Here is a 12103-nt window from a genome sequence, read left to right on the forward strand (position 1 = left end):
ATTGCCTGCTAGTTATTCTTAATCTCTCTCTCTCTCTCTCTCTCTCTCTCCCTCTCTCTCTCTCTCTCTCTCTCTCTCTCTCTCTCTCTCTCTCTCTCTCTCTCTCTCTCTCTCTCTCTCTCTCTCTCTCTCTCTCTCTCTCTCTCTAGCAAGGACTTATGAGGGGAAAGCACAAAGCAATTACGCCTATATAGCACTGGGAAGGGATCAGGATAAGGATTTGGGATGGAACTGGAGAAAGGAATCATGTCCAACCACTTGGACGGTCAGGGATTGAACTCCGACCTGCATCAGAATATCGTAATGCGCATATCATTAGAGACTTTAACCTCGTGGGAAACAGCCAGGGCGTTAAATCCGGGTAACTGAATCGCCTGGAGATGTCACCTGGAGATGATCGAATATTATTCCCGTGACAGGAATATTTTATACTGATGTCACCTGGACATTCTGATGTCACCTGGACATTTCTAATTAATATTCTAATTTTCGTCTCCCGGGGAACAAAGAGACGATGATATTATGGAAATAGGCAACGAATTGGGTAATAGTGATTATAGATCAATTATATTTGGCTTGGAAAAGCTGTGCTAAGAATTATTTCTATATTAGACTGCCATATTTCCGTCATGCAGATTGTGAAGAGTTATGACAGCTTTATCAGGCTGGAAATGTTGCAAGAGCTTGTTTGAGCTCTCTAATTTTATTTGTAATTGTAATTGGTTATCAGTCGATATCGACGTCAGAATAAAACGTCTTTTGTTACCTGTCGACGTCAGAATAAAACGTCGTCTGGTTTATGGATAAGCTCACCCAATATACTGAGAACACCTTGTTCCTTGTTGATAAATTGACTCTATGTCTGCGAGACGCTCAGGGTAATTGGGTGATTTAGTGCCTGAGGAAGAGTGTGGAACACTCAGGGTAATAGGGTGGTTAAGAGCTGAATGAACAGTCTGAAACACAGAGGGTAATAGGGTGATTGAGAGCTGAATAAAACACTCAGGGTAATAGGGTGATTGAGAGCTGAATGAAGCACTCAGGATAATAGGGTGATTGAGAGCTGAATAAAACACTGAGGGTAATAGGGTGATTGAGAGCTGAATAAAACACTGAGGGTAATAGGGTGATTGAGAGCTGAATAAAACACTGAGGGTAATAGGGTGATTGAGAGCTGAATAAAACACTCAGGGTAATAGGGTGATTGAGAGCTGAATAAAACACTGAGGGTAATAGGGTGATTGAGAGCTGAATGAAGAGTCTGAACCACTCAGGGTAATGGGGTCGTTGATCATATTACCAGAGCCTCCGGCTAAGCCCCCAAGCTTCCCGCTGGTGACTGCTCGTGACGTGTGTCAAGTGACAATGTGATTACCGCCGCTAACAGCCCCTCGAGGGCCTCGTCCTCACAGTTGCCTCACAGATTCTCTAACTCATTTCCCCCCCCCCCCTCACAATTCTCCCCCCTTGTTCTTTATTAGTCCCCCCTGTTGTTCCTCCTCTCCCCAATCAGTTAAGTCACATTTTTTTACGGAGTCTAATACCCCCCCTACCAAAGTTTCCCCAATTTTATTTGGTTTTACCTGCCCAAAGCCGGCCCAACCGGCTCCTACGCGCGCGCACATATCCCCAAGACGCAGTCTATCTCCCGGGTAGCTATGTACTGATAGGTGAACAGACACATCAGGTGAAATAATCTTTCCCAGTATGTATCGAACCTGTGAATTATATATCGGGAACGTTGTCCGCTCGGCCGCAAGGCCCTGTACTCACCTAGTTGTACTCACCTAGTTGTGTTTGCGGGGGTTGAGCTTTGGCTCTTTGGTCCCGCCTCTCAACTGTCAATCAACTGGTGTACAGATTCCTGAGCCTACTGGGCTCTATCATATCTACACTTGAAACTGTGTATGGAGTCAGCCTCCACCACATCACTGCCTAATGCATTCCATTTGTCAACCACTCTGACACTAAAAAAGTTCTTTCTAATATCTCTGTGGCTCATTTGGGCACTCAGTTTCCACCTGTGTCCCCTTGTGCGTGTGCCCCTTGTGTTAAATAGCCTGTCTTGCGTGTGTGTGTGTGTATGTGTGTGTGTGTGTGTATGTGTGTGTGTGTGTGTGTGTGTGTGTGTGTGTGTGTGTCGCCCATCTTCTATCAAGCGTTGAATATTGAATGTCATAAGTCGCCTGAGAAATTATTGATAAATGAATCGAAGCAGAACAGGGCTGACTTATTAAGAAACTGTTGTTCCTGAAGTTGACCGAGCGAAGCTTCGGGGGGCGACTGTATTCACTCGAATGTAATTGAAGTTATTGGATATAAATAGCAGCCATCTCGTAAGGGTCAATAGGGCCTTCTGCTGTTTCTGTAATTGTTATCTTACGGCTTTACTGATATCTGGCCAACTCCGGTAGGGTGCGAGCAGCCTCGTCGAGCAGCCTGGTTGACCAGATCACCATCCAGGAGACCACCTGGTCGGAGACAGGGCCCGGGGGATGTTGATCCTCGGAATCTTGAAGGACTTAGTAAGGTCGTCTTGTTATTCTCATCTTTATTCTTGCTTTTTTCTCGTCACTTTATTCTTTCCTTACCCTTCCCTTCTCTCTCTCCCTCACTCACTCTCTCACCCGTCCTTTTCTCTCTCTCTCTCTCTCTCTCTCTCTCTCTCTCTCTCTCTCTCTCTCTCTCTCTCTCTCTCTCTCTCTGCCTTCGTCTCTACATAATAGAAAAAATACATTTGTGAAACGGGAGAACAAAGAAGGAAGGAAGAGGCGAGATGGAGAAAGGAAGAATGGGGAAGGGAGGAATGGAACGGAAGAACGGTTTAATGTGAAGGGAAGGAAGGAACGCCGAAAACGTTTTACGATCCAACTTGTGAAAACTTTGTGCAGGGAGACTCGTTACCTGCTGCTCTCAGCCACACGCCTAGGGAATATTCCTAATGGTGGAGTGGGGTGCAGTATTTACCCAGGTCTTTCTCCTAGACCCGGGTCTCTCTGCTGGACCCGGGTCTCTCTCTCTGCTGGACCTGGGTCTCTCTCTCTGCTGGACCCGGGTCTCTCTCTCTGCTGGACCCGGGTCTCTCTCTCTGCTGGACCCGGGTCTCTCTCTCTCTGCTGGAACTGGGTCTCTCTCTCTGCTAGACCCGGGTCTCTCTCTCTGATGGACCCGGGTCTCTCTCTCTGATGGACCCGGGTCTCTCTCTCTGATGGACCCGGGTCTCTCTCTCTGCTGGACCCGGGTCTCTCTCTATGCTGGACCCGGGTCTCTCTCTGCTGGACCCGGGTCTCTCTCTCTGCTGGACCCGGGTCTCTCTCTCTGCTGGACCCGGGTCTCTCTCCCCTAGACCACAGGTCATTCCTAAATCGAAACTTACCCATTTACATCCATTGATTTGTATTCGTTAATGTATAGATTAAATTAAAGCCATCTTTACCTCAAAATAAACCACAAACAAGAGATAGAAAGTGGATAAGTTTAGTTTCAGGAGAGACGAGTAAATCCAGGTTTGAAAATCCTGAATTTCCATAAATTCAGTAACAGTATTACTGATTTATTAAACAAGTTACTGGGTAGGATAATGACCGTAGGGTTACTTGATTGTTGGAAGAGTATCTTAGACATTATATATATATATATATATATATATATATATATATATATATATATATATATATATATATATATATAATGACCTCGACCTCAGAAACCTCTGCATTTGTCACCATCAAACTGCATCTGTCAAATTTTCGATCGTTTCAAAAATCTGTCCGGGTAGTCTCGAAGGGATTTTGATGCTTCATCTCTCCAGAGAATGTAAATTAAGCCTTTTCCATACATACCATACACTGTAACAGTACCATACACTATACCAGTACCATGCATTGTACCTTTCTAATGAGTCTTGCAAACACCTTCCCTTCATTTCTAAGTTGTCAGACATTCACAGTTAGATCTTAACATTTTTATGAGTAGGAAAATCTGGTAAAATTGTCTTATTTTTATCGGGGGATAAAAATGTTTTTTATATTTTTACTATAAACAAAAATTTGATTGTTTAGTTTGCATTTATAATCATTGTTTTTATCTCCTTACATTCTCGTAAGAAAGTGGTAACTCATCTCAGAAGTTAGGACAAAAAGATGGCATATAAGGGATTAAAGTGAAGATCTCAAGGAGGGTGTTTTATGTACGTGACTCGCTTCGCCAGCGATTTGGTTTGGGTTCGATCGTGGCCAGGGAGGATTGACTAGAAGTCAATCATTAGCTGTTTGCCTCTGTTCACCCAGCAGTAATCGGGTGCCTGGTTGTTATTATTCGATTGGCGAGTCGTGTTCCAGGGAAAACTAGTGAGTTAGGCCTATGAGCTATGGGAAAAAACTCTCCGCTTGTTAAGAGGAGTTATAAGTCGTCTGTTCCCACTTGTTTAAAAGGGAAAAGGAAGCATCTTAGAAATTGAAACTCTCTAGCATTTCTTGGTCTAAAATCTCAGCCAGAGCTAAACATCCTCCTCTAGTCAAGGAAAACTCGATATCCTCTGTGTCAAAGCTAAACATTCTCCTCTAGTCAAGGAAAACTCGATATCCTCTCTGTCAAAGCTGAACATCCTTCTCTAGTCAAGAAAAACTCGATACCCTCTCAGTCAAAGCTGAACATCCTTCTCTAGTCAAGAAAAACTCGATATCCTCTCAGTCAAAGCTAAACATCCTCCTATAGTCAAGGAAAACTCGATACCCTCTCAGTCAAAGCTGAACATCCTTCTCTAGTCAAGGAAAACTCGATACCCTCTCAGTCAAAGCTAAACTTCCTACTCTAGTCAAGGAAAACTCGATACCCTCTCAGTCAAAGCTGAACATCCTTCTCTAGTCAAGGAAAACTCGATACCCTCTCAGTCAAAGCTAAACATCCTCTTCTAGTCAAGGAAAACTCGATACCCTCTCAGTCAAAGCTAAACATCCTCCTCTAGTCAAGGAAAACTCGATACTCTCTCAGTCAAAGCTGAACATCCCTCTCTAGTCAAGGAAAACTCGATACCCTCTCAGTCAAAGCTAAACATCCTCCTCTAGTCAAGGAAAACTCGATATCCTCTCAGTCAAAGCTAAACATCCTCCTCTAGTCAAGGAAAACTCGATACCCTCTCAGTCAAAGCGAAACATCCTCCTCTAGTCAAGGAAAACTCGATACCCTCTCAGTCAAAGCTAAACATCCTCCTCTAGTCAAGGAAAACTCGATATCCTCTCAGTCAAAGCTAAACATCCTCCTCTAGTCAAGGAAAACTCGATACCCTCTCAGTCAAAGCTAAACATCCTCCTCTAGTCAAGGAGAACTCGATACCCTCTCAGTCAAAGCGAAACATCATCCTATAGTCAAGGAAAACTCGATACCCTCTCAGTCAAAGCTGAACATCCTTCTCTAGTCAAGGAAAACTCGATACTCTCTCAGTCAAAGCTGAACATCCCTCTCTAGTCAAGGAAAACTCGATACCCTCTCAGTCAAAGCGAAACATCCTCCTCTAGTCAAGGAAAACTCGATACCCTCTCTGTCAAAGCTGAACATCCTTCTCTAGTCAAGGAAAAACTCCTTCTGCAGTCTTCAAAATCTGGCGACAGGGAATAAAAACTAATTATGTTGAAAACGCAAGACCTTTCAAAATTAATTTCCTCTGTATGCGACGTCACCGACTCACTCCAGTAAGTTAATTGCAACTTGCACAATTAAATATTGAGCAGGACAAAAATGGCATCAAAAAATAGATTTGCATACTGAGTGGAAATGCATAAAAACTGAAGTGCAATTCATTTTATGAAGATTATATTCAATATTATAAGTGTTTTTTATCTTGGATTTACCATAATTGTTTTATTATATATTTTTAGTATTATTAAATGTTTATATTTTTATTAAATGTGGTTTGATATGGGGATATTTTATTTTGTTAAATAGGGTAGTTTATATGTGGCCAACACATCGCGGGTTCTATAAACATTTACTACCATTCCCGTACTTAACCAACCTGTCCTTGGACCTGTCCTTGGACCTGTCCTTAAACCTGTCCTTGGACCTGTCCTTGGACCTGTCCTTAAACCTGTCCTTGGACCTGTCCTTAAACCTGTGCTTGGACCTGTGCTTGGACCTGTCCTTAAACCTGTGCTTGGACCTGTCCTTAAACCTGTGCTTGGACCTGTCCTTAAACCTGTGCTTGGACCTGTCCTTGGACCTGTCCTTAAACCTGTGCTTGGACCTGTCCTTAAACCTGTGCTTGGACCTGTCCTTGGACCTGTCCTTAAACCTGTGCTTGGACCTGTCCTTAAACCTGTGCTTGGACCTGTCCTTAAACCTGTGCTTGGACCTGTCCTTGTGGCTCGAGTGCTGTACCTGGGGTACAGTCGGCCAGTGAGCAGAGTTCTGTAGTTATCATTCTCTTGAAAACCTCCTGCCCGGAGCTCTTTCCTCCTCAAGATGTTGTTCTCTGGGTTCACGGTCTTCCTCCTCCTCGAGGTCCTCACCCTTGAGGGGTTCTACCAACACATATGTGTGTGTGTGAAACTGTCAGAGAACCTAGACTGGATCTAGAGAACCACTATCTTCCAATACGAGAAGGCTGCGGTTTTAAGAGCAACTCGGCATCCTGTCCAAAAGAATTAGGCACACAAACAACTGCTTGATTTCCCTGGATACTTGCACATGCAACATTCACTGTTTTTTTCCTGTTGACACATTAATAGTCGGTCAGTTTGGGGCAGTGCCCTCTATCTCCCTTTCCTCCGCCTTCTGGTCCCCCCTGAGGGCAGATGAGGAGGTCTTCACTGAACTGTTATTGTGAGCTAAAATGATATTCAGTTTATGCCAGGAACAAAAATGAAACTTTTGAGTTATACACCTGTACACCTGTTTCAGTCCGGTCGTGGTTGCAAAGACAAGTATAAAGTTGTTGCAAATTAAGTTTCTAACTTTGATAATCGTCTACATTTGAAACAATTTTATTTTATATATTTTTTAAATTGCAAAAAAAATACAAAATAATTGCAAATGCTGATTTTTTTTCAGAAGGCAAAAAACAATACTTTTTGTTTTTCGTACTAAAGGGGAGAATAATCCCTGAACACTTTTCGTGAACAATTCAGGTTTGCTGGGACGATAGTTTTGAACACTTTGTGATAGAAGTTTTGAACACTTTGAGAGGAAGTTATGAACTACAGGGCTCTTGGGTCAGTACTGGGCGAGGAGAGTCAAAGGTAATTCGTCAAAATAAATAATTTATTGTCAGTCAAAAAATCACACACAGGGCGTGACGCCTGGTGACGTCACTTCCTGTGGGCGTGACGCCAGATGACGTCACATGTCATGAATGACTTCTTCTGACCTTTTAATATTGAGTGAATTGTCGAGGTCAAAGTCGCCTTTTTGGTTTGTCATGTAATTCCTTAACTTGTTTTTTTTATTAATTTTAGACATGAGTAAGTTTTGTGAATGGTTGAACTTGTTATGAAATGGTTTAAAGTCACCTCAAATCTCAGTGTTCTTATTCTCTAATATCACTTTGGCATTGTGTACCGCTGTTCAGCTGTTCTCACCTTGTTCACCACAATGTTCACTTCACCCCTTAGAGAATGAACGTTGCTGTTCATCTGTGTACATCCATGTTCTCGCTATCACCATTGAGGGTCAGATCTGTCAGTAATTGTTCAATGCCCGTTCAATTGTTCAATGTTGTGCGGGTACCCGCACTAACTACGAGGTACCCGCACAAGCTACTAGGTACCCGCACTAACTACACCTATAATTACTCCCTCTAGTCTCAATATATCCAATTATATATGCACAAATATATCTGAATGTGTGGTGGTTTTTTATGTATCTAACCAAAATAGGTATAATATTCTGTAATGGGAATTTAAATGGCGTTGAGAACAACTGCTTCTTTCCGATAATCTAATTATTATTATTAATTAATTTATTATCTTGATATAATTTAAGAACTAGAAACTAATTTTAAAATCACGTAAATTGTTTAATTACTTCGTGACAAACGGGGATATTTAGCATAAGTTTGATATATATAGCGTTGTTAGCGGAGGTTGCTAACTTAGCAGCGCTACATGTTAGCGGAAGTTGCTAACTTAGCAACGCTACATGTTAGCGGAAGTTGCTAACTTAGCAACGCTACATGTTAGCGGAAGTTGCTAACTTAGCAACGCCACACTGTAAGACACAGGTACGGTGTTACAGTGAGAATGCCGGGAAGATCTGGCCGTCACCGTCGCCAAGTCTCCAGTTATCGTCGAGGGCCAGATGGCGCTGCTCTTCTCTTGAGCTAGACCCTCCACTCTTCACCTGTTCCCCATCATCACAGTCACCATCGAAGCAATCATCATCGTCACCATCACAGTCCTCATCGAAGCTATCATCATCATCATCGCCCTCTGAATACCCTAACGACAGCTGGTCCTCGGTATGGAATGGCAGGTGGTGTACGAGGAAAGGTGGAGACAGGTGGGAGTGGGATGGGGCAGGGACGGTTCTCTCCCCTCCCATCAGAGGACAGGAAAGGTGGATCGTGTCCTGGTGGGAGAGAGTCTGGCCGTCCAGCACTACCAGAGGCTCACTCGAAGTCAGAATGATTTCGGCAATCTCATCACCCGCAAAACAGAAAGTCAGGGGATCACAGTTCACCGGCTGGTCAGTCTCTATGGCTGGCTGGTAGGCTACAGGATCAAAGTTCTCCACCAGAATCGTAGATTTCAGCAAAAGGTCACTAGCAAGGTCACCAGTCGTTAGGTCAGTACGTGGATCACCACTCTGTACGTTATTGTAAAGTTCACCAGCGGGAAATCCATTGCTGGAAGGTCGAAGGTCATGGCAGATGTCGTCAGTTACGAGGTCAAGGGGTGAGCTTAGGTCACACAGGTCATCCGTCACCTCGTCATCCACAGACAAGAAGCTAGCCTGAAACTGGATTAAAATCTGTTAAAATTGCGAAGAGGAAAGTCAGCTATTGCTAAACATAGCAAAAAAAATTTGTTATCTTCCAAAAGAACCTTTACAAAACACTCAGTAATATTGATTTTCGTGAGGAATATATGTATAAAATCACACTTTAATTGACTGGAGACTGACTGGCGCTTCGAGTATAGTAATATAGATCAGGGTTCTATAGCTTGCATATAGCGTACCTGGCTTCTCTATAGTCTACCTGGCTTCCCTATAACGTACCTGGCTTCTCTATAGCGTACCTGGCTTCCCTATAGCGTACCTGGCTTCCCTATAGCGTACCTGGCTTCCCTATAGCGTACCTGGCTTCTCTATAGTCTACCTGGCTTCCCTATAGCGTACCTGGCTTCCCTATAGCGTACCTGGCTTCCCTATAGCGTACCTGGCTTCCCTATAGCGTACCTGGCTTCCCTATAGCGTACCTGGCTTCCCTATAGCGTACCTGGCTTCTCTATAGTCTACCTGGCTTCCCTATAGCGTACCTGGCTTCTCTATAGCGTACCTGGCTTCATCTCTATAGTCTACCTGGCTTGCCTCTAGCTTACACTAGACATGGGGAGAGGACAGGAGTTGGGATATGATCACATAGTGAAGGATTGATGCCCAAACATTTGTATCATCGGGGGATTGAACATCGACCCTGCAAGTGGGCCATCAAGGATCGAACACCGACCCTGCAAGTGGGCCATCAGGGATCGAACACCGACCCTGCAAGTGGGCCATCAGGGATCGAACACCGACCCTGCAGGAAGGGAGGCCGTTGCCCTCACCGACCGGTCCAAGGAGCTGGACATATAATGACCCAAGACTCAAGCGGGTGATCAATAAGATACGACCACTTAAGTCATTAAAATGTTTACTTCTAAAGAATGTCAGAAAAAATGGTTCTCGAGAATAGTGTCAGGAAGACAAGAACAGAACAGACAAACGTAGTACAATAAGGTTGATAATAACAAACAAGCAATAACATCAATGAATAACAAGAACAACCACATACAACGATAATGTATAAGTAAATCAAGTTAATAAATCACGTTATGAAAGACATCTATGAATATAAAATTGATATAAATATAAATAGGTAATTTATATTCATTCATCAATCTGGTAAATTCAGGTTCATTATACATACATTTCGGAAATAATGCATTATACAACACACACATATAATCAACATAACTATTATATTGGATACATACTGGACAAATACATACGGTGGTGAACAAATCTACAAGGGCCGTGACGAGGGTTCGAATCTACGTCCAAGAGGATCCCAGACGCTGCCTTAATCGACTGAGCTACGACATGGTAAAAAGAATTGCAACCGGGAAATCATCCTGACCTACCACGGGTCCTGCAGCCTCTCCGAGACACAAACCAGGGTTATACACACTTTCCATCCCATGCCCCTGAGCTCTGCCAATAGGCTGTTCTACCTCTTCGCCCTTACTTCATTACACAAAGGGTTCGACCCTCGTCACGGCCCTTGTGGATTACAACTTGTTAGGTGTTAAAAACTTGTTGTAGAAACGTTGTACTTTCATCGTATATATATATATATATATATATATATATATATATATATATATATATATATATATATATATATAAACGTATTTTAAGGAATTATGCTAAATCCTTAGGATGCGTTCGCAAAGAGGATTAATTAAATCCTAGACAGAGGAAGCATCAAAGGATTACTTTACTCTGGAAAGGCTAACAAGGGCAAGTAATTAAGATGTAATTAGATCTTTTTTAATTGTAAGCATTTCTTAGATATTATAAGCTTGCGTGTGTCTGTATCTCTTGCTTGTTTCCTCCCTTAACTACCTCTCTCTCTCTCTCTCTCTCTCTCTCTCTCTCTCTCTCTCTCTCTCTCTCTCTCTCTCTCTCTCTCTCTCTCTCTCTCTCTCTCTCTCTCTCTCTCTCTCTGCTAACATGGTTATCCAAGAAATAAGAGTGCCTCAGATCCTATGGTGTGTTTGTGAGTACACCCACACACCCACCCACACGCAACATTTCCTACCCCCCCCCCCTACCCCCAGCACACGCAAAATCCACGCGTGTGTGGGGTGTGCGCGCGCAAGCCTCCTCGCTGTAACCAATACAGGTCATTTAACTCTGTGATATTTGTGGAATCATTATCTTTTATCTGTAATTAACACCTAGTACAGATGTTCATTTGACACCTAGCTGTCCCTACCACCTCACCCTCACACACCTGTCCCAAACGGGCTCACCATAGCCCGTGCTGCTTGGAACTTGCTCCGAGTAGCTGAATCTATAACAACAACAAGTCAAGTACACTCATCTCACGAGTACTCACAAGACTGTAAGTCTGAGCTCACCTTATGTCTGTCGAAAGCATAATTTAAAAAAAAAACACGATTAATATAAGCCTTAGGGGTTATATTCATGGCCCGTGGCACCTCTTGGGTGGCTTAATCTTCCTTAATAAGCCCGAGTTTGGGTTTGAAAGTTTCCTAAGTCAGGTTAAGGGAGACTTAGATAGGTAAGTTAGTTCTCGGGGGGGTTTAGAGCTTCTCGGGAGGAGTTTGTGGTCGTGGTTCGAAGTCTGGACTCTCTCTCAGCTCCATACATAGCAATATTACTTCTTCTATAGATGGATAAAATGCTTAAAATATTGGTTATTTACTGGTAAAAATACATTCTATATTGGTCTACTGCATTTGTTGTATAAATGTAAGCATTTCACCATCATGGAATAGTGATACATCGCTGCAGTGTTCAGAATATGTGATACATCACTGCAGTGTTCAGAATATGTGATACATCCCTGCAGTGTTCAGTGTTCAAAAGTTCACAGCCAGGACCTTGACTGAAGACTGTCGTCTGCACAACCAGCACGGACTCAAGTCACGGCGTGAGTCCCTCGGAAGCAAAGGTCACCCTGAGGAACCCTTACGGGGCACCACGAGGGACTCGAATCATGGCGTGAGTCCGTATATATATCCCTCACCAGTACAAGGTGAATAGGACACATTCACGGGAGACATCTCCCGTCACGCAGGGTGCAGTCGCACCTCCACAGATCTCCAGTATCAGCTCTTGATACTGGTAATGGCTCAAAAAGGCCACCACTTACGGGCTA

At 43.4% G+C, this 12103-nt stretch overlaps 1 protein-coding gene across 2 annotated transcripts in view; it reads right to left on the minus strand.

Annotated features, from left to right (window-relative positions):
• Positions 1-7243: 7243 nt before the first annotated feature.
• The window catches only part of LOC123745803 (uncharacterized), a 49833-nt gene continuing 44973 nt past the window's right edge, over positions 7244-12103 (minus strand). For both annotated transcript variants that reach the window (XM_069317639.1, XM_069317638.1), the window contains exon 12: positions 7244-8952. In XM_069317639.1, coding sequence (XP_069173740.1) covers positions 8224-8952 — 729 coding nt within the window. In that variant the 3' untranslated portion in view covers positions 7244-8223. The remainder of the gene's footprint in view (positions 8953-12103) is intronic.

The sequence above is a fragment of the Procambarus clarkii genome, chromosome 88 (assembly GCF_040958095.1).
Source record: "Procambarus clarkii isolate CNS0578487 chromosome 88, FALCON_Pclarkii_2.0, whole genome shotgun sequence".
Classification (NCBI taxonomy): domain Eukaryota; kingdom Metazoa; phylum Arthropoda; class Malacostraca; order Decapoda; family Cambaridae; genus Procambarus; species Procambarus clarkii.